The sequence below is a fragment of the Epinephelus moara genome, chromosome 6 (assembly GCF_006386435.1).
Source record: "Epinephelus moara isolate mb chromosome 6, YSFRI_EMoa_1.0, whole genome shotgun sequence".
NCBI classification, from domain to species: Eukaryota; Metazoa; Chordata; class Actinopteri; order Perciformes; family Serranidae; genus Epinephelus; species Epinephelus moara.
Genome location: NC_065511.1, coordinates 38,336,988 through 38,358,555, shown reverse-complemented (window position 1 = coordinate 38,358,555; position 21,568 = coordinate 38,336,988). Strand labels below are relative to the sequence as shown.

The window sequence follows — 21,568 nt, the reverse complement described above, 5'->3', positions numbered from 1 at the left end:
GACCATTTCCTCGGCACGCTGTTTTGATGAATGCAGTTCAAGTAATGAGTGCACGAGTGTTAAAATATGGAAACTTTGCAACTGCTTTTATTTTGTGTGAAAGCCCTTGGAGTCCATTGTTGCAGGCTGCTGTGTGTAAAACCTACAGACTTAAAAATGAACATTTTCAGACATCATCTTACTTATTTAAATAGAGAATGATTGTGTCCTCATTCTGTCTGAATGACTGAGATGAAGAAATAATGACTTCTTTTTTGCAACTTTGAAAATCTCCCAAAAAAACGCTCGGGCATGCACACAACAAACGGGAGAAGACTCAAAGGATCCAGCTGCAGCGAAAATGGGTCATTGGCTGCATTAGGGGCTTTTTAAAACACAAGAAGTTCCATCGGAGACAGGAAATCGAGCCATCACCCTGGGTGCATCACACTCACTGTTTAAATTCCTCATTGTTTCGCTCTGATGCAAAATCAGCCGGCACACCAAGTGTGTTTGGCAGAAAAACAAAACTAAGATTTTTCACAGTGTCGCTTCTGTACCACTTCAAAGACTGCAGAGGTGTTTTAATCTGCAAAGACACAGGAGTTTAAAAGAAAGGGGGGAAAAAACACAGCTCATGCTCAGCTCATACATTTGCTCATTTATACCAAAAGTCTGAGTTGCTGGAGGTGAAGTGTGGTGGCAACGTCTAAATGAGAGGTTTCTAAATGAAGCAGAGCTGTAATTAGCACTAATAGCTCGTCAGCTGCAACGCCTCAAGGGGAAAGACAACCAGACTGAGTAGCAGAAAGCAGTCGGCTTTAGTTAGAACAAATTTCTAATGATTCGGAAGAGGCCCAAAGAGAGCACGGGTTATTCATTACATCTTAATGCCATTTAGATGATCAAAAGATGTGTGTGAGCGATTGATCAGAGGTTGTTTTGGTTGTCTTAACACTTAGGGATACACACACCACGCCACACCACTCCTGTTTTACTCCTAATGTAAAACTGATTATGCTGTGTGTATGCTAATGAGAGTAGCTAATGACAAACTGTGGCACCAGTCAAGGGCAGAGGCTTTAAAGGGAAGCTATGCTCACCACTTGCAGTGTCACATATCTGTAGCTCTGACATGTTCAAAGGCCGTAAACCATGCCTTTAAGGCATCTTGGCACAATGACATTTAAATTGTAGAGAGAGGTAACTAAAAGATTTAACATCACCGTAATGAGGCGTCAGTGAGCTGCACACTGATTCTGTTTACCATAAATTTACTCTGTGACCAGTTCATGCTATGGAGTAACAGACAGATAAAAGGATCCACAGTTGGAGAGATGTGAGGCTTATTTACTGTTTGTTGAGTTTTGTCACTTAGTCCAGGTCAGTCTGTGAAAAATGAATTGTCCGATTTATCAAATGCTTAGCTTCTTAGATATCCATATTTGCTTCTTTTCTCTGGTTATATTTTGCTTTTCTCCCAGGAGAACGAGTTATGGGGGGTGTGATAGATGGTCATAGACACACTATCACGAGGGTTGGGCGGCACGGTGATGCAGTGGTTAGCATTGCTGCCTCACAGCAAGAGGGTTCCTGGTGCAAACCCAGGGTGGGAGGTTAGAACCCCTGGGTGGTGGAGCCCCTCTGTGTGGAGTTTGCACGTTCTCCCCATGTCAGAGTGGGTTTGCTCTGGCTACTCCAGCTTCCTCCCACAGTCCAAAGACATGCAGGTTAATTGGTGACTCTAAATTGTCCGTAGGTGTGAATGTGAGTGTGAATGGTTGTCTGTCTCTATGTGTCAGCCCTGTGATAGTCTGGTGACCTGTCCAGGGTGAACCCCGCCTCTCGCCCAATGTCAGCTAGAATAGGCTCCAGGCTCGAGATAGCTGTAGCTGGAGGCATAAAATGTTTTCAGGTTGTCCATTTGTCCGTCTGTACGTACACGTCCCCATTCTTGTAAACGCATTATCTCATGAACGCCTTGAGAGAATTTCTGATTCAAATTTGGCACAAATGTTCACTTGGACTCAGAGATGAACTGATTAGCTTTTGGTGGTCATAGGTCAAAGGTCAAGGTTACTGTGACCTTGTCTGTCTCATTCTTGTGAGCCCAATGTCTCAAGAACACCTTGAAGGAATGTCTTCTTTTGTTTGGCACAAACGTCCACTTGGACTGGAGAATGATTTGACTCAAATTTGGTGGTCAAAGGTCACTGTGACCTCACAATATATGTTTTTGGCCATGACTCAAGAATTCACACGCTAATTATGACAAAACTTCACACAAATGTCTAACAGGATAAAATGATGAAGTGATGATTTTATATCCAAAAGGTCAAAGATCAACTTAACTATGACATCATAATTTTCTTGCTTTTTTCTGCCATTATTCAGCATCATATCTCAGGAGCAGAAGGGGAGACATTTGGACAGATACTGAATTGGTGACACTAATCTTAAAACTGTGCTGATTGTTTAAATCTTCTGTGTATGAAGCATTCCTATTTTCACAGACGTGGATGTAAACTGTGAGAGAAAGTTGACTGACGGTAATTCTAGTTTACATAAAAGTCTTTCTTTGTGCAGCCTCAGTGCTCCTCTTACTCTGCTCTGATCAATCCAATAACCAAACCTCCACTCCCTCCTGTTCTTCTCCTCTTTGTCCTTCCCCAGTCTGTGCGGACCAAGAGAATTGCCGCTGACCATCCAGTCCTGCGTCCTCCCCAAGGACTGCCAGGTGACCGACTGGGTCGAGTGGGGCCCCTGCTCCAAAACCTGCATGGACCCAGAGTCCCCCATAGGCAATCGCACTCGGAGCAGACAGGTTCTTCAGTTCCCTGTGGGCGAAGGCGCAGCATGCCCGCCGCTGGAGGAGTGGCAGCCGTGTGAACCTCAGGGTGACGGCGTGCCGCCCTGCGCCACGTGAGTTCGACCTGATAACAGGGGAGGGAGGTGGGAAGCACAGCGGGGAGTGAGCAGGGGATTTTTGAATTTGAGTGAAAAGTGTAACAGAGACTCAACAGGCGCTCGTGTTTCACGGGGACACAATTGCATGTTAGGTTGTGATAATATCCTCCTCCTCCAGCGTTGTTTAAGAGCACGCTACAGCACAAAAACCTCTGCGGGGATTCGTTCTGTATTCCATTAAAGCTCAGGCAAAAATACAGTAAATGTCTGGTATTCAACCCGGCCGAGGCTGCGCAAGCTTCCTGTTTGTTTCCCTTTACTCATATCACCAAGCTAATTTATTCTCCTGGGTGGCCCATGGGCGTGTGTGTGCGTGTGTGTAGGCGGTAGCATATGGAGATAGATAGGTATAAGCGCTTGGGCTGGTGCCAGACATAAAGTAGAGACAAATAAGCTGTGAGGATATTTAAGTCCCACAAACTCTTTCACACACACAAATATTCTAAATGTAGACTCACAGTCACAGATGGCCTTTATTTCCCTCACTTTGATCCTATATTATGTTGACACAGCTATTGCCAAATTCATACTCTCATCCTGGAGCATGTTTGAGATACATTTCTTTCTTTACCTAGAAATCAAAAACTTAGACCTGAATGTTTGATTCCAGGTTTCCTTTCACAGTTTTTTGTTGTCTGCTGACACTTCTCACTGTCACACCACATCATTACTTTACCACCAGCTGTGGGAACAAGCCTCTAGATTGTAATTATGAAACAAATATCCATCATTATGTACAAAAAGCTTGTGTCACTTGTGTCTTCGAAAATCTAGTAGTGTGTGTTTTCCTCTTTCAGGTAGATGAATTCTTAAACTGGTGGTTAAATAACAGTTATTAAAGCAAATCTGGTGGCTATGAAATATGTGTATAGTGTATATGTTATACTTCAGTTAACTGAAAAGTGCCGTTTATCATGTTTTCAGAAAAACCGAGACTGAATATGTTGTATCCATGCAACACATCTTGAAGTGCTAAAGTTAGGTCTGCAGGACTGTAAATGTGCTGTACTTTGACACCACGTTACACCCACACAGAAACATGCATGATCTCTTCCTCTGTAGCTACACCTGGAGAAGCACAGAGTGGAGCGACTGCCGGGTTGACTCGTTGCTAAGCCAACAGGACCGTCGGCGTAGCAACCTGACAGGGCTCTGTGGGGGAGGCCTGCAGACCAGGGAAGTTTACTGCGTCCAGGCCAACGCTGAGCTTCTAAAATACCTCAACGACCTCAGAGAAAAGGACAAAGGTAAAAAAAAAACAAAAAAAACATCAACATTCATTTCCTGAAGATGTTGCTGTTAACTGTCTGCATGGAAAATCTCTGTTAACATCTCCTCATAAAAGTCCACATTGAGCCAAAAAAACTGACAGCTGCAGTTTTTGCCTGAAACAGCCAGTGTACCAGCTGCACAGACATACGCTGTAGTAAGCTAGCAACCTCTGACTGTGCCTCTGACTGATTTTAAAAAACCAGGAACTCCAGTTTTTTTTCCTCCAGACATCCTCTCTGTTTCTTCCTCTGCACGTTCATTAATGTGAAAGGCTCCGATTTTTCCCTCACGGTGAAACAGTTTCAACTTGTGAGGACGCATCTGCACCTCAGTTTGTGCCCTCCAGAGAAAATTTGCATCTGTTCGCAGCGACTCGCTTCTTTGCATTGACTTAATATGCGATCAAACCATCTATATAATGTGCTTTGTGTTCAGTATGAACTCACATTCGGAGATAGCATTAGTCTGTGCCATATGGACCATTAGTATAATGTTGAAGCCCCCTGAAAACTTGGCTTCAGATCTTTAGCATTTCCATATATTGCTTGTGGTAAGAAATATGTTTTCAGGGCAACCGTATGGATTTTTTTTTTTCTGAGAACATTTTCACATATGTATGAATTATGTTTCAGGAGGCATTATTATACAGAATCCTTCAACCAGCTGCTTGTTGCTGCAGGATTAATAATCAAAGTTTTGTACAGGGTTTTGAGTGGGAGAGGACAGTCAAGCTTCAGACAGTCTTAAAGGGATAGTTCAGATTTTTTGGAGTAGGGTTGTATGAGGTACTTATCCATAGTCAGTGTGTTACCTACAGTAGATGGCGGTCAGCATGCCTCAGATTTGGAAAAGCATGAAGGAGTGCTGCCCCGGAAGTTAAGCAATACTGCTATGCAACAACGTATATTAGCCACCTACAAAAATCAATACAAGTTTAAGTGTACATTATATGTAGCGCTTTATCTTGCAGTCAGACATCAATTTCCGAAGAGGAAGCTGTTAACAGCCTCAGTTACCCCTCTTGGCAAAGCCACAAGACTCCAATAACAGAAACAGTAATTTTACCTCGTTGAGCAAGAAAGGCTGCTGGTCTATCACTGCCTCAATCAGTTAGGGTGCTTTCAGACCTAGAGTTGTCTTGCTTTGGTCCGAATCAGTGACTAATTTTGTCACAAAGTTGTATAATTCGTGTTCTCACGGCAGCATTTACAAGAGGACCAGATCAAATGCCTTGTGTGAGAAAGCTGCTCTTGATTGGTCAGAATTTCCATGTGGGAAAAATCCAGGAAGTAAACCAAACGTTGAAGAAGAGTACACTTGCAAGATAAATGTGACACTTTCTAATGTCACAATGGAGGGACAACTACGCAGGTTGATTTTAGCGCTGCTCATCGTGGACTATATTGCTGTCATTGTTCATTTTAGTCAAACCATACAGTTTGAAAACGAGGCGCGGCTCCAACTAGAAAACAATGTTTTGATGCATTGGATGTGCTGAATGTGCATATTAAGGCAGTACAGGAGGAGGTGCACATTAATAATCCTCCAGGACTGTAACATGCTCATGTTTAACCCAAACAATGTGTCATGTGACTGCAGATGGTTCAGATCCAGATCGGAACACGTTCTCAACACAAACGAACCACACCAGAGTTTAGTTGTTTTGGGTTGCACCCGAGTGTGATTGCTGTGTTCACACCTGCCCAAACGAACCGCACTTAGGGGGCAACCGAACTTGAGTTTGATTGAACTGAACCAAACAGGACAGGTGTGAAAGCACCCTCGGTTTGTGTTACAAACAAACCGACTGAGGCAGTAGTAGACCAGGAGCTCCTTTGTTCAAGGATGTAAACCACTGTTTTTCTCAGTGGAGTCTGGCTTTGAAGAGAGCGATATAACGGCTTTAGTTCCCTGTTGGAAATCGCTATCTGACGCCAAAGTAAAGCTGTGAAAATATCCTAAATATAGTGTTAAATTAAACTGATATTGATGTTTTTGGTGTCTTAAATACATTTTGCTGCTGCCCCCATCCACAGCAATACATTGCTTAGCTTTCTTGTCAGTGCTCCTGTCTGCTTCTCCAAACTGAGAGCATGCTGACTGATTCCTTCTGCAGGCTATACACTGATTACGGATGTGTACCTCAAAAAATCTGAACTTTCCTTTTAACAAAAACTTATTTCTGGAACGTCGCAGATTGGGATTCATAAACCCGTTAAAGAATTCAAAGAAACACGCTCTCCTTCGCTTTAAATTGCTGCTCAATGACAATATCTAATCCACTCCTTCTCTCTGCCAGTTTTTCCAGGTGTTTAATTTTCAGTCTCTTGTTTTTGGCCTCTGCTCTTTCTCCAATATCTCCACTGTCCTCTGTGATTTTTATATGATTAGTTTGTCACTTGCACATCTTAGCCGTATTGATCTCAGGAGGCTGGGAATCAACCATCTTCCTTCGATACTGTAACCAGTCAACACTGACATTGCATACGTCAAATGTTACAGCGCACACAGCATAGCCTGAAACAAATCAGTTGAACTCTCAAGTGTAACTCAAATAAATTTGATCAAACGCTGTTACATGACAACTTACATCCTTCAACATCCCACGCAGCGTATAAGAACTGCCGTCCCATGGTGGATTTGTAGCAGATAATTGCATATCAAATGCTTGAAACAGACATAAGCCTACATGTTGACTCATGTCCAAATATACAATGACATACAATATCGCATTTGCATTAATAGTCACTCCATGTTCTTTTTATCTTCTGTCTTCACATATCCCGCTGTGGCTCCAAGCTCTCTGTTTGAACATTTTAACAGACTTCTTCCCCCCGCCATTCTCTCAGCTTTTAAAGTCAAGTTTCTTTCATTACCACACGGCTGGTGGAATTAATCTCAACACAGATGGAGTGGCTGTGACAGTGCACCACGTACAACATCAGTGCGAACAAAGGCCTTAAATACAAAAAGGAAAAACATACAATACACAGCTCCACTAACAATTACAACTAGGCCGACTTTTGTGTATTTATCAGCTGCATGGCTCTGAGGAAGAAGCTCCAGTTAAGGCGTTCTGTCCTGCCTCTTCGTGACCTGTGCTGTCTGCCAGAGGGTAGACACTGAAAAAATGGTGAACCGGGTGAAGAGGGTCGTCTGTGATCTTGATTGCTTGTGGGATGGTGCATTGTGTGTATATAGAGTCCAGTGTGGGGAGTTTGCAGCCTGTAATCTTTCATGCTCTGGTGATAATTCTGTCCATTGTCTTATGTCTCTGCACTGGCAACAGCTGCGGCCGGAGGTAAAATGTTTTCGTCTTGAAAAATGTCCTCAAATTTGGCACGAATGCTCACTTGGACTTAAGGATGAATTGTTTAGATTATGGTAGTTAAAGGTCAAGGTCACTGTGGCCTCACGTCGATTTCCTTGTGAACTCGATATATCAGGAACGCCTTGAGGGAATTTTATTACATCTGGCACAAACGATATGGAGATATCTAATATCTAGGGCTGCCCCCGACTAAGAATTTTCATAGTCGACCAATAGTCATCATTTAGGGCCATTAGTCAACTAGTCACCTGCATGTTTATGATATTAATGTAATTATTAAATGATATATTTTGGTGGTTTGAGTTGAAGGTGTGAGAAAGAATAGTATCAGTAACATTGTTAACACTGTGCTACATTACAGAGAAATACAAACCGTACTAATGAACCTTCATTAATATAGGCCTATATTTTATCTACAAGTGCACGTCACACACTGAGCGAGCCGCCTGTTAATGACGCTGTGGGCTAATGGGCATGTAGCTACTTCCATGTTTCAGATGATACGTCATGTTTGTAGTCGACCAATGAAGATGAGTTTACATATCACCTTGGGTTCGTCCTTCACCTTCTCAAAATGATCCCACACTTTGGATTTCCTGCCCGACATGTTATTAACTAGCCTGTGGAATAACTGCAGGTACCAGCCCTGGAAATTAGGGGCCGCCCACATGCCAGGTCTTTATCACACAAATGTCAATCATGAAGTGATCCAAAAGGTCAAAAGTCAACTTCACTGTGACGTCATAATGCTATGGAAAACTACTTTTCTGGCCATTATTTAAGATGATAACACACCTGTGCGGATTGTACAGATCTTCTGTGCTGCTGGCTGAAAATGTGTCAGAATATTTAGAATTTGTAGCTTCTTTATAGCACCATCCATATTTGAAGCATGTTCACTGTAATGGTTACATATGAGTCTGGACAGACCTGGATGTAAACTGTAACTGCGACTTGACTGGTTGGTGAAGAAATACAACCCCAAGGCAGTAATTCAGGTTTATTGTGTGCTTGGATGTGTTTCTATACCAGACAGTAACTGATAGCGGCAGGATGCTGTGGATTGTGGCTGTGTAAAGTTGGACCAGTAGACTCTGCCTGACTGTGTTGTGAGTTGTTTCAGGAAATAAAGCCTCTGTTGGGCTTTTAGCATTTGGTGGTTGGCATTGAGGTCCCATTTCAGGTTATTGCTAATGTGTGTGCCAAGAAACTTGCAGGAGTCTGTTATTGTAACTGATTGGCTGTGGACGAGGATCGGTGCTTTTATTGATTGTTTTGTTCTGAAGTCTGTGATCATGTCAGGAGTCTTCTCTCTGCTCAGGACCAGATCATTTTCCCTGCACCAGCTGACCGACTTCTCTACCTCCAGCCTGTAGCCTGACTAAACCAGGAGACATTTAGAGCAAGGATTTGTCTGCTCATGTCCTGCTGTGACTTGTCACTGGTCACAAGTGCAAAGGCCTCCAATTCTGACACTTGTCAAGCCAGCTTAGAGTCAAAGCTGCCCTCTTAAAGAGGGTGTTAAAGACATTAGTCGAGGCTAGGCTTTTGGAGGCCAACGGTGCTGATCGCGTGAGAGAGAGTGACAAAGTCTAAGAGAAGGTGAGATGCCTGGTCGTCACTTGTTCTTATCGTGTAGAGATGTTCGTCTCACGCACACAGAGGGCTTGGAGTTCAGTCTGTCCACCCAGGTGGTGTTAAGTGTAAGTTGTAAATCTATGGAGCTATCAGCTGTAAGTAATACCCTAATAATCAGACTAAAATGTCATTTCATTTTCACGTCATTATGTTCATGTGAGGCAATTTTGCCTGAAGCAGTCATTTGTAATGATAGTAATAACTTTACTTATTCAAAACTTTTATACATCATTCCAGGGAAAAAAAACAAGAACACCAAAGACGTAAATAATGAAACTACATTACATCATAAATAAAACAATGATAGTAATTTACCATACATGTTTTAACAGGTGAGGGTAATCTTGAGTATCCCTGAGGGGCAATTTGTTGCACAGCCAGCAGTAATACAGTCATCACGAAATGAAAAACACTAAGAATTACATAATATTATTCAACAGACAGACAGCAGCCGGGAGCAGCGACCTCTTACACCTACTGGTGCTGTCTCTTGGCAGAATATATCTGCGACCAGATGGAAGCAACCTGAACTCACTGAACAAAGGGTGACTGAGGTCAGCGAGGATTGACTGGGCCTTCTCTGTGACTCTGACTTTGTACACAAGGGAGAGGCCATTTAGATTTGTGTCTGCAGGTCTAATGCACATTTTGGAAATTTTTCCAGCCATTTTTTTTATTGCTGCTGCATTTTTGTTGCTCTAGCACAAGAAGGTGACGCCATAATCTTTAATCCTGCTTACAGAATTTTGTTTGGCTCAGTTGTTTTTCCAGAGAAATAGCCGTCAGTGAGGGCAGCACCAGAAGAGTTTGACTTAATGATAAATTCAGTGGTCTAGAAACCCCTCCCTGCCCTGGTGTCCTCAGTGGGACCTTATTTAGGAAAAAAAATATGTATGGTAGTCAATGGTAAGAAACAAACGATTTTTGGATTCCTTTTGAATCATGGTATGAATTACACATATGATGTATGTCAATTTAAAAGATGATTTCTCAAGTCAAAGTAGTCACAGTTTGTTGTAGTACTATTTGGTTTAGTGTGAAACCGCTCAGTGAAATACATTCCTCGTCTCATACGATATACGTCACCAACACCAGCCAGCTAGGCCAGTGGTTCCCAACTGGTGGGTCACGGTCCAAAAGTAGGTAGTGGGTTCATTCTAAATGGACTGCAAGTGACTCGTTTGTAAAAAGCACACTTTATATTTTGAAATACAGTGAATTTCAAGCACAGAGCTTTTATTTTGAAGTGCTGTTTCCTGTTGTACAGTGAGTGACAACGCACGGCTGCTTTACAGAGACAGTAAACTAGCTTGATTACATGGCCAAACTGTGTGGACCTTAAACTAATAAGTAATAAGAAATGTGGAGCTATGGCAGAACCAGTTGGGAACCACTGAGTGAGGTGATTTAGCGATGCTCCGTGGACAAATGTACTTACCTGAAGTTTTATCCAGCGACTCCTGGTCTTTTTATCAGCCCGGAAATGAAAGAACGAGCAACACCTATTGCTCATGTGAGTACATCCTGGTACGAAACACACAGGCATCGTAGCTTCAGTGAGAGTCATTCGTTATGACGTCACACACGCGACTTGTGTTGTCTAATTACGTATTTTTTACAGTTTTACAACAAACCTCAACTTTCTTGACTTGCAAAATGATCATTTGAATTGACAAACATCATACGTGTAATTCATGGCACAGCTCAAACAGGATCAAAACATTATATGTCTCTCACCGCTGACTAATGTACGTATTTTTTCTAAAAAAAAAAAAAGGTCCTGTGTTGGTCGACCAGAAAGGGAGGGATTTCACCATTCCACGGCAATGTCTCTTTCCAGATGTTCTGACCTGGTTACTTGTGATACAGAGACTCTGCTCTCCTGAAAAAGTGAAATCACATTCAGTGCACCAAAAATTTATTTTCAGAGAACAATTTTTTTCGCTTGAATCTTTAAATATTCTTGAACTAAAAAACAATTTTTGTGACATTGACATTTCAGTTACAGCAGCATAATAAAATAACAAGAGCTAACGAAACAAAACTGGGTAAATACACATTTTAACAGCCCTAAGGCTTAGTATATCTACTGAGTATTATTCCAGTCCAGCATCGTCTTTTTGAGTCTTGTATAGAGTCCATTTTTCTCATTTTCTTTGTCGCCGTGCTTCTTGTAGTCTCAGTATGTGTGTCAGTTTCTCCATTAAAAAGATTTCTTCCACAGTTGTTAGCCATTGGTCCTTCGTTGGTGGTGTTTCTTTACCTCAGTTCTTAAAGTAACTGTTTACAAAGTGGAGATTTAAGCAAAATGCATTGCACCACACAAACTAGTTTTTCTTATATTTCACTCTAACATGCCTCGAATTACAGAACGTTATGCGTTTAACATAAGACTAAAGGACCAGATAATGTCAGCTAGGTCAGCATAATCAAATAGTTCCCACACAAGAGTAACACCTAGATTTACAAAGCATTGTGAGGTAAATTTAATGCATCTTTTGACCTGTTAAAACCATCAGATAAGACGGTACTGCAGATGTTTTACACATCACTAAAGTATTTGTCTTCTCACTAGAACATATTTCAAGATTTACAACTTTCTACTAGACCTAGCATTGTCACTGCAGGTTAACTGGTGACTCTAAATTGCCGGTAGGTGTGAATGTGAGCATGTCTCTATGTGTCAGTCCTGTGATGGTCTGGCGATCTGTCCAGGGTGTACCCTGCCTCTCGCCCAATGTCAGCTGGGATAGACTCCAGCCCCCTGCGACCCCAACAGGATAAGCTGTTACGGAAATGAATAAATGAAGACTTATTACAACCCAAGTTTTAAACCAGCTAGTAGTTACTAAGAAAGGACAGAAATAACTACACACAAAAACTATTTGAGAGGTGATGTAACTCAGTTCAGGTGTTTGTTTAGACCTGCAGCTGGAAAGCTCTAATAAACTGCCCGTGAGCTAAATCACTGTTGTGTTACATCAGCCCCAGAATAAACACTTGTTTACGTGACTGTGTTGCAGATTATTACGTTTTATTCTTTTTAATATGTCTTCTTCTTCTTTTAATATTAATCTAAACCTGTCTTGACGTTGAATAAATTCTTGATGGATGACTTGTGAGGGGAGAGCTGGCAGTGCATCTGCTTTGCTGAAACATTGTTTCTCAGACTTTGAATTGATCTGCGGTCCTTTGATTCTCTGTGTATCAGCCCTAATGAACGAATAATGAGTCTGGTAGCCAGGATTAAATCCATCGACAGACTGTGCTCAGACAAAGCAGACTGTATGATAGAAATAAGAACGTTTTGTGTGTACACTATGAGACTATATGTCCTTCCTAAGAGATGTAGATGCTAAATAGCGAGTGAGAGCATACAGTCCATGTACCTGCAATTAAACATGTTGTGGTGCCTATGATCTCTGTTAACGTACAGTTAAAGATTCATATATATATAGGCATGCAGAGAGCGGTGTTAGCTGTGCAGGAATGTGTGTGACTTATGTGCGTGAGTGTCTGCACAAACACACACGTACACACATGCACAAAGTTCTTATCTTCTTGGCGCAGGATTTCTTTCCCCTCTGTTGGGGGGTAATCTCCCAGCACACCACAGAGACAGAGATGCAGACAGTGGCTCAGTGAAGTTTGCTGCAACCAGCGCTCTCTTTCTCCCCTCTCTCATGCATAAATATCACCATGCAAAAGGGGAGGAAGATACCCTCAGGCCAAGATCTGGAATCAGCTTACCACCTCCTAAACCTTAACCTTAATCTTTACGGGAGGAGTAGCTCCGATCTGACCCTTGATCTGTATCGCCGCCTAAGTAACGTCATCCGGCGCTTTCTCAGCGAAGGCTGTGTAACTTTGGGTTTGGTTTCTGCTTAGCTGCTGCACCATATGGATCCCTATAGCACTTTTCCCAACCCCTGTAAGAGTTGAGATTTTGGTCACATTTCCCAGTGTTTGACAAGAAGGGCCTTTACAGGTGCATTAATACTGCGAGTATCAGAAGGGGGTTATTTAAACTCTCAAGTTCATACTGTCATTGCAGGTTGGAACGATGTCTTTTGAACTCAGATGGCACCAAAATCACAGTGCAAGGAAGTGAAGTTACAAAAGATACAAAACAACTAGTTCTTTTTTTTTTTTAAATATACACTCCTTTACTTTCTTTCTGAGAATTAGACATGAAAATCGATATCAATGTCATGTCTGTGTGTTAAATGAAGAGCGTGGTTAGCTTAGCTTTGCATAAAGACTAGAGGCAAGGGGAAACAGCTAGCCCGGCTCTGTCAGAACAGAGTTTCAAAGATATGCCTGCCATCATCCTTTAAGCTATTTTATGTACGCCGTGTGTGTTGTTTGTTCAATCAGTACATGAACAGAAATGTAAAAACAACTATTTCTAACAACTTGTAGAGCTATGTCTTGACCAAGAGAAAGTTTACTCACCCACCTTGTGCCTCTGTGCAGAGTCTCCGCTACAGCGTGGGCTGCTAGACAGGTTTTGATTTTTGTTTCTGTACAGGCAAAGTACTACCAAACCTGGCAACCTCACAAGACTTTGGGGTGCTACACACAGTCAATTCGCCTGGCTGTTGTTTGCCAAGACATAGTTCCAGTTTGTAACTTCTCCTAAAATCATACGTTTCTGTTTCTGAACAGGTTGAGCAAATATTTTAAATGATCACCTGCAGAGTGGACATCCTGACTCCTGCTCCACTTAAAGGGATAGTTTTGATCCTTTGAAGTGGGGTTAGTCAGTGTATCACCCACAGTAGATGTCAGTCGGCACACCCCCAGTTTTGAGAAGCAGACAGGCATACCACCATGGCAGCTAAACAGTATACTGCTGTGGTTGGGGGCAGCCGCAAAACTTACTAAAACGTAAACTAAACGTACTAGCCAACTAAAAAAATCAGTATCAGTGTAAGTGTACGCTATATTTAGAGTATTTTTACAGCTTTACCTTGCTGTCAGACCAAGATTTCCAACAGGGAAATTAAGCTGTTATATCACTCTCTTTTAAGCCAGACTCCATTAGTAAAAACAGCAATTAAACATTGTTGAACACTGGAGCTGTTGGTCTACAGCTGCCTCAATCACTGAGTTTATTTGTGTTATTGTGTGACTTTGGCATTTCAAAGTGGTTAATTCAGATTCACCAAAGTCATACAATGAGACAAGCAAACTAACTGATCGAAGCAGCGGTATACAAGCAGCCCTCTTTGTTCAGCAAGCCAAAATTACTGATTTTGTCAATGGAGTCTGGTGGCTTTGATGAGAGCATAGATGGGGAACTGAAGCTGTTAGAGGGGAACTGCTCCATAGACAATGAATGGGGAAAGATGTTCTAGATGACACTAAAAGCAGCCCGGGGAATGTTCTGAGTATATGAGTGCATTATCTGTTTCAGCACTGAGAGCACTGCAATAGAATAAAACTAATTTGGGTATAAAAAAGAAAATCAAACATCCTGTGGCTCCATAAAATCAGGCTCCCATTCAGTGTCTATGCAGCAGCTCCAGACTTTATACCCTATGACATTGGTTCCCAACTGGTGGGTTGTAGTCCAAAAATGGATCGCAAGTGACTTGTGTCAAGTTTGTAAAAAACACACTTTATTTTTAAGTACAGTGAATTTCCGGCACAGAGCTTTTATTTTGAAGTGCTGTTTCCTGTTGTAGTATGAGTCACTAATAGACAGCTACTTGACAGAGACAGCGAACTAGCTTGATGCCATGACCAAATGCAAGTGTGACGTTAAATATATTGAACTGTGTGGACCTCGAACTAAAGACTTCGGAGAAATCTGGACCACGTGGCTGGACCAGTTGGGAACCACTGATCTAGATCGCACTGAGAGCACCCAGGGGAATGTTCTGAGTATATGGGTACATTTTCTGTGTCAGCACTCTGAACACTACGATAGAATGAAATTATTTGGGTATAAAAAAGAAATCAAACATGCTGTGGCTCCACAAAATCAATTTCCCTATCATTGTCGATGGAGCAGCTCCAGATTTTACAGCCTATGACATCATAGGTTTTACACTCACTGCTTTGCTTTCTGGCTTTTAGAGAGAGTAGGTCATGTTTGCAAATATTGATTAAACTTTCCACAGCCATGGAAATACCATATTGGAATTCTTAATTTAGGTGGTGTTCCCCTTCAACAGCTTCCCCGTCAGAAAGGGCTGTCTGTGGCAAGGTAAAGCGGAGAAAATATTCTCAGTATAGTGTACACTTCAACTGATAATGCATTACAGTACAAATACATACAAATACATTCAGTCAGGACCACTTGAGTCAAAGAAAACTTTATTTCTATTTGCAGTATTAAATTTGGCGGTATCGTTCTGTTCTGGGGACTCCCTGCCTAAGGCGGAGAGAGCACACCTCTCTGCCCTTCCACGTGCAAACAGGGAAAGCCTGATGCAGAGAGAGCAAACCTCACTGCCCTTCCATGTGCCTACATGGAAAGCCTAAGGCAGGGAGAGCAGCAGCAAAGACCCCCCGGGAACAGAACAAAGCAGCATCAATGACAAACAGAAATGACACTGATAAGTCAGACACAACATGAAAAGGAGGAGCTGGGGTGGAGGCAGGTTGCAGAGCAGCTTGCAGAGGAAGAAGCAACAGGAGACAGGCCAGAGCAGTTTAAATAGGGCGCCCTGAATGAGATCTGCCAGTTGGTTGCATAGAAAGGAATCATGTGATCTATCAGCTGACTTCCTTCCATCAATCAGCTGCTCCATCAGTTGCCCACCTCCACCTGCTGTAGCTAACACACTGACTATGCATAAGTTCCTCATATAACCCCACTTCAAAACATCTGAATTATCCCTTTACCACAGAGTGCTATCGATCTTTTCATCTCAATCTGGGAACTCAAATGAGTGTGAAATGTTGAACTGTTCCTTTAAATGCCTGGCAAGACCTCACTTAAGTCTGTCACTTTGAAGTTAAAAACAACTGTAATCAGATTTCTTTTGATCCCTCAACACCAAAATCTCCAACTTGATAAGACGTCCCCAAACGTCCATGTGGTTTTTGATCATTAACTGTGGGTCTGATTTGGTCATGTCAGAATAAATGAAGCACAAAGAAACTTATCTTCCAGTGAAGACAGATTTAATCATGTTCTTAAAGCTCTTAATTGTAAACAAGCCTGTGATACGAGGCCCGGCGCTCCTGCTGTCGCTGTTGCATTAGTCTTTGCCCGTGTCTTGTGTGCTGTTTCCCGTCACTGTCTGTTTTTGTTTGATAGTGCCTCCGTCTCCCCGGTGTGTGCGTAGCTAATAGCGCTATCTCCCCTGTAATTGCAGCGGGTCAGACCCAAAGACAGCAGAAGCCTAGTGTCCCCCCTCTCCTCTCCATCACCTTCCAGATTACAGGTAGGTGTTTTTAGTCACGCTGATAACAAAGCTCCATACTCTCCCTCTGCTTTATACATCCCAGGTCTCTTCTTATGTCCCCTTTCCCTTTCTCTTCACTCCTCCTCTCATTGTTTCCTCTCCACTGTCCTTGTTTCCTCTCCTCTATCCTTGTTTCCTGTCCTCTCCTCTCCTGTCCTCTCCTCTCCTCTCCTCTCCTCTCCTCTCCTCTTCTCTCCTCTCCTCTCCTCTCCTCTCCTCTCCTCTCCTCTCCTCTCCTCTCCTCTGTCTTCCCTTTTTCCTTGTTTCTCTCCTTCTTCTTTATTACCCTATTGTTTCCTTTCCTTTCCTTTCCTTTCCTTTCCTCTCCTCTCCTCTCCTCTCCTCTCCTCTCCTCTCCTCTTTCCTTGTCCCCTCACGTCTCCTCTATTCCTGTTTCCTATCATCTCCTATCCTCTATTCTCGTTACTTTTCCTAACATACGCTTTTATCCACTTTTTTCTTCTTATCTCCTCTTTCCTTGTCTCCTCTCCTCACAGCCATTCCTGTCCTGTCTTTTCTCTAGTCTTCCTTTTTCTATTCTCTCTCTTCTATTCTTTTTTCCTAACCTCTCCTCCTTACCATATTTATCCTTTTCTCTCTTCTCTTAGCCTTTCCTCTTCCTCTCTCCTAGTTTCATCACCGCTCCTCTTTTTGAACACACCAACAGATCACACAGAAACAGAAAACATGCAGTAATAATAATTCAAACATCTGATTCTTACAACACTTTGAACATTCTCCCCACCACTGTGATGCTTTGGATGTATGATGCCGTTAAGTGCACATAACATCCACATTTCAACACAGTTACAAGTGCAGGCTGCTTCTCTTCATCCACACTGCTCAGTATTGTTGCCAAATCCAACAAAGGGACAAGTAGTATTACAACAAAGTTCTGTATTCTCCCATAAAAACCCGGGCAGAAGAGTTGAAGCTTTGAAAGGACTGTAAGAGAAAACTTTGTTCCCCCTGAAACAGAATATGGATAGTGAGACGTTTTCCACGGCTGCAGACAGTAAGCCACGCTCGCATGAGGGATTTTTTTTCCCTCCACTGTCAGTTGAGCACAATAGAAAAATGAACTCAGTAGAGAGCACACTGTGAAATAGACCAATAGAGAAGCAGCATACAGAGAAACTTTTTTTTCCTCCTCTACTCTGTTGGTCCTCAATTTTGTATCCCCAAATGGATTGATAAAAGATTGAAGTCAGTGTAGTTCCCCAATAAGACGTGGATTAACAGTGGCTCAGCAAACTCAGTATTTGACTCTCAGTGTATTTGTAAGAGGAATTAGCCATTTTGCATTTCAAAAGCCCCACTTGCCTTCTTCCCCTGTACAGTTGTAAGGGAATTATGATTCAGTTCTCCTGACTATGTGAGACTTTAAGCTCTTAGATGTCTTGTAGGAACAGTCGGAATACAGGAAGTAAAGTGCCTCAGGTTGAACATGTGAGGAGATTTTTTTATGAATCACTAAATATCTGCCATGAAGAATCCTATTTGAAATGTATCACTCAAGAAACATGGAGATCAATCCAGAAAACTCTTGTACATGTATATTTTATATAACTTGCATGCCACCAGTGATGATACCAAGCATCAGTTTACACAAAGGTGGCATAAAACTAACTGTAATACCTCACACAGATACACAACAGATGGCACCGAATCAGTTTCTCACTATTCTCCGGTACCATCAAATTAAAATGACAGTCAACTTTCACTAACAGGTGTTGATGGTGCGCTGCAGTGTCACGAGTCGACTTCACATTATGAAACCAACGCTAGACTCATTTCAGAGCGTCTCTTATATCATCAATTACATTATTTTGTAAAATAGGATTCAAAATATCTGCTGTATTTTTCGATACTTTCATGCCAGTATGTTTTCAGTGTGGGAGTTAAATTATTCCAGTGGGAGATCTTTTCTTTTGAAAGACAACTCCTGAAATGACTGTCGGCATGAAAAATAAATCCATAGACTACAAACTGGAGTTTTAGTTAAGCTTTTTGTCTCAGCTTCCTTTAAGTCTGTCACACTAAATGCTTTTTATGAAGTTTTACACCAGTTATCAATGAGTATTGAATGCGCATGTTTAGAATGAAATCTGATTCACATGCACAGCTGCACAGGTTTGCTCTGTATATGTGTGCAGCTGGAAAAAGGAGAAATGTTTAGAGGTGTCAGAGAGTGTGGAATGGCAGGCAGGGGGTTGAACCTGTCTGCTGAGCGAGCAGGACTCACTCTTATCACCAAGGACGACCTAGAAACACAGGTGTTGTCCTGTTGGCAGTGGTGGTTTATAGCAAAAGATCGACACTTTGGGAAATGTGCTTATGTTATGAAGCAACAGTTAGCTTAGCCTAGCCTAGCACAAAGACTGGAAACAGGGAACAGCTAGCCTGGCTCTGTTTAAAGGACTACTAATGAACGAAAATGAATAATGAATAAAAAAAACAAACACTTGCTGCGCCTTTTTATTGTTGCAATTATTCTAACCTTCCCCTGTAATCAATCTGCCGTTTGTTTATTTTAGTTATTTGACAGTAATCATAGCCTAGTTCCTAAAATGTTGAGGCAGAGGGTACTGTCTGTAGTTCTGGTTGAGGGTGAGAGGCTGTCAGCAGATAAACAGAGATCTGTGTGGGTACATGAGACCCTAAAAAAGAGGCTGGATCATGGGGAGTACCACCAGTTGGTCCAGGAGCTTCTCCTCCATGATGGCTGTTTCCAGGCAAATTTAAGGATGACTCGGGGGCAGTTTGACAACCTGCTGTCTGTCGTCGGGCCGTATAGCTCTGGGTATCCAGCAACCACTACCACCAGTTTCTCCTCCATTGTTTACCAACTGTAAACTTGTTGTCGTGACGACCACAGAAGGCCCGCCTCTCAAATCATCAGGTTGGACAATGGGAAAGAGATGACCTGGGGTGTTTTTCAGCTCTGAGTTTTTTCAGCTCGAGGAGAGCAGTCCACTCTGGCAAAAACGCCAGGCACTTAGAACGCGTGAGGTGCATCGCAATGCAAAAACCGCAAGCAAAAAGCATCATTATAATTTTAAAAAAATAGTGAAAGGCGCCTCCAGCCGCTAAAATGCATCCTGTGTGATCAGGGCCTTTCATCTTTAGCTTGCACAGCAGCTGGATTTCTTTTTTGTGTAAAGAGAACTGAATAGAAGTAGAAACAATTCAACTACTAGGGCATAAAAAGACCTGGATCTTTCACATCTCTAACTTGAATGGGTCTAAAACTATTTCATCGTACAACTCTTCTAGACTTTTGAAATGTTATTGGATCGAATGGATAAAATCCTGAGAGTGAAATTACTCATTTTGCAGGGAATGTGACGCTCAAAAAACATAATCTAAGGCTTTGGAGAGAGGTATTTTTGGCCCCATGGCATCGTGACAGACTAGAAGGTTATCATTTTTATTTGAACCCAAACTATTATCTTTTTCCTAAACTTAAACAAGACAACGCTGTCGACAAAAAGCCCTCAAGGCAAATTTTATCCCATCAGCAGCCCATGTAATGCGTTTGTGTACGCACCACCAATTGTTTGGACCAATCAGTGTCCTGTGAGGAGCTACTGGCAGCCACAAGTGTGGTTTATGTGTGTGCAACCACAAAGAGGTGACATTTAAACCAACAATGGCATCTCTGAAGGCTTTTCTCCATGAAGAAGATGTTGTTTTTTTGCTATTCTCCCGACTGGCCCGTGATGGACAGATGGTTCAATCAATCACCTGCCAAGTATTTTTTGGGAGTGCCTGCCCTTTCCAAACAGTTTCCAGTAATGGCGTCACACATTGTTCAAACCACAAACCATCTGGTGCATCTTGTGACCTAAAGCTAACTCAGTAACACATTATATCTTGTTGGTTTAATCAACACAAAAACAGGTCTTTTGTGCCAGATTATTTACATTATTTAATCTGATTTACTCTCTGTACAGTTACAAAATGTTGTTTAGTTTTTATACAAATTAAGCAAAAGAGACACAACCTGTTAGATGGTGAGCTATAAAGGTGCAGGTAGGCAAATTTTGTTACGTTTGGGCAGAGCCAGACTCGCTGTTTCCCTTTGTTTCCAGTCTTTATGCTAAGCTAAGATAGCAAGCTCCTGGCAGGTAGCTTCATATTTAACGTACAGACATGAGAGTGGTATCGTTCTTCACATCTAACTCTCATCAAGAGAGGAAATAACTGTATTTCCCAAAATGTTGACCATGCCAACAAGTCACCACCTCCATGTTTTCAGGTCTTCCTTGGTGATGAGAGTGAGCCCTGTGCAAGAACGCAAAGGAGAATATTTCCAAAATGTTAAATTATTCCATACCACAGCCAGAATCATGTAGCTGCCACTTTCTGGGATTAATTCTGACCAGAGGCTCTAGTCAAAAGTCTCCTTCTTTCTTCTCTTGCCTCATACTTCATGTCATTCTCCACCGTCTAGTACCACATAAAGACTCCAAAAGAAACACAGATGCACAACTCTGCAAGATACAGTAGCTCCACTTTGAAATGACACTGACACCAACATGCATACTTTATGTGCATGCATAAATGCATAAACTCTGTATTTCCAGAAACGCCACACATCAAATTTATTTATTGTGGCACGGTTCAGCATTCATGTAGAAATGTATTCTGCACAGTTGTCACAGAGCCTGCGCCTCGCATGACGATAGCATCTCTCCTTTTTTTTTATTCCCACAAAGTTCCGCTGTGGGAGTTCAGACAGACGTGCACTCAACAGTTGCATCATGGAAAGGGGGCTTCCTAAATCATAGCACAACCAGGGAGAGAATGTGCCAAATTACACCTCATGGAATAAACATGAGCCAAAGCATTGTCACTGTTCTCTTACACCTTCAGTGTTGTATTGTTGCGTCCCCTCTCCTGTCTCCTGGTGAGAGTCGCTGGGCAAGGCTCCACAATGTTTTATGTTGCTTGCAAG

General features: G+C 42.2%; 1 protein-coding gene across 1 annotated transcript in view; it reads left to right on the top strand.

Annotated features, from left to right (window-relative positions):
- Positions 1-21,568, top strand: part of LOC126391922 (thrombospondin type-1 domain-containing protein 7A) — a 293,064-nt gene that overhangs the window by 149,723 nt on the left and 121,773 nt on the right. The window contains exons 4-6 of the mRNA XM_050046936.1: positions 2,653-2,901; positions 4,009-4,193; positions 16,519-16,587. Coding sequence (XP_049902893.1) covers positions 2,653-2,901; positions 4,009-4,193; positions 16,519-16,587 — 503 coding nt within the window. The remainder of the gene's footprint in view (positions 1-2,652; positions 2,902-4,008; positions 4,194-16,518; positions 16,588-21,568) is intronic.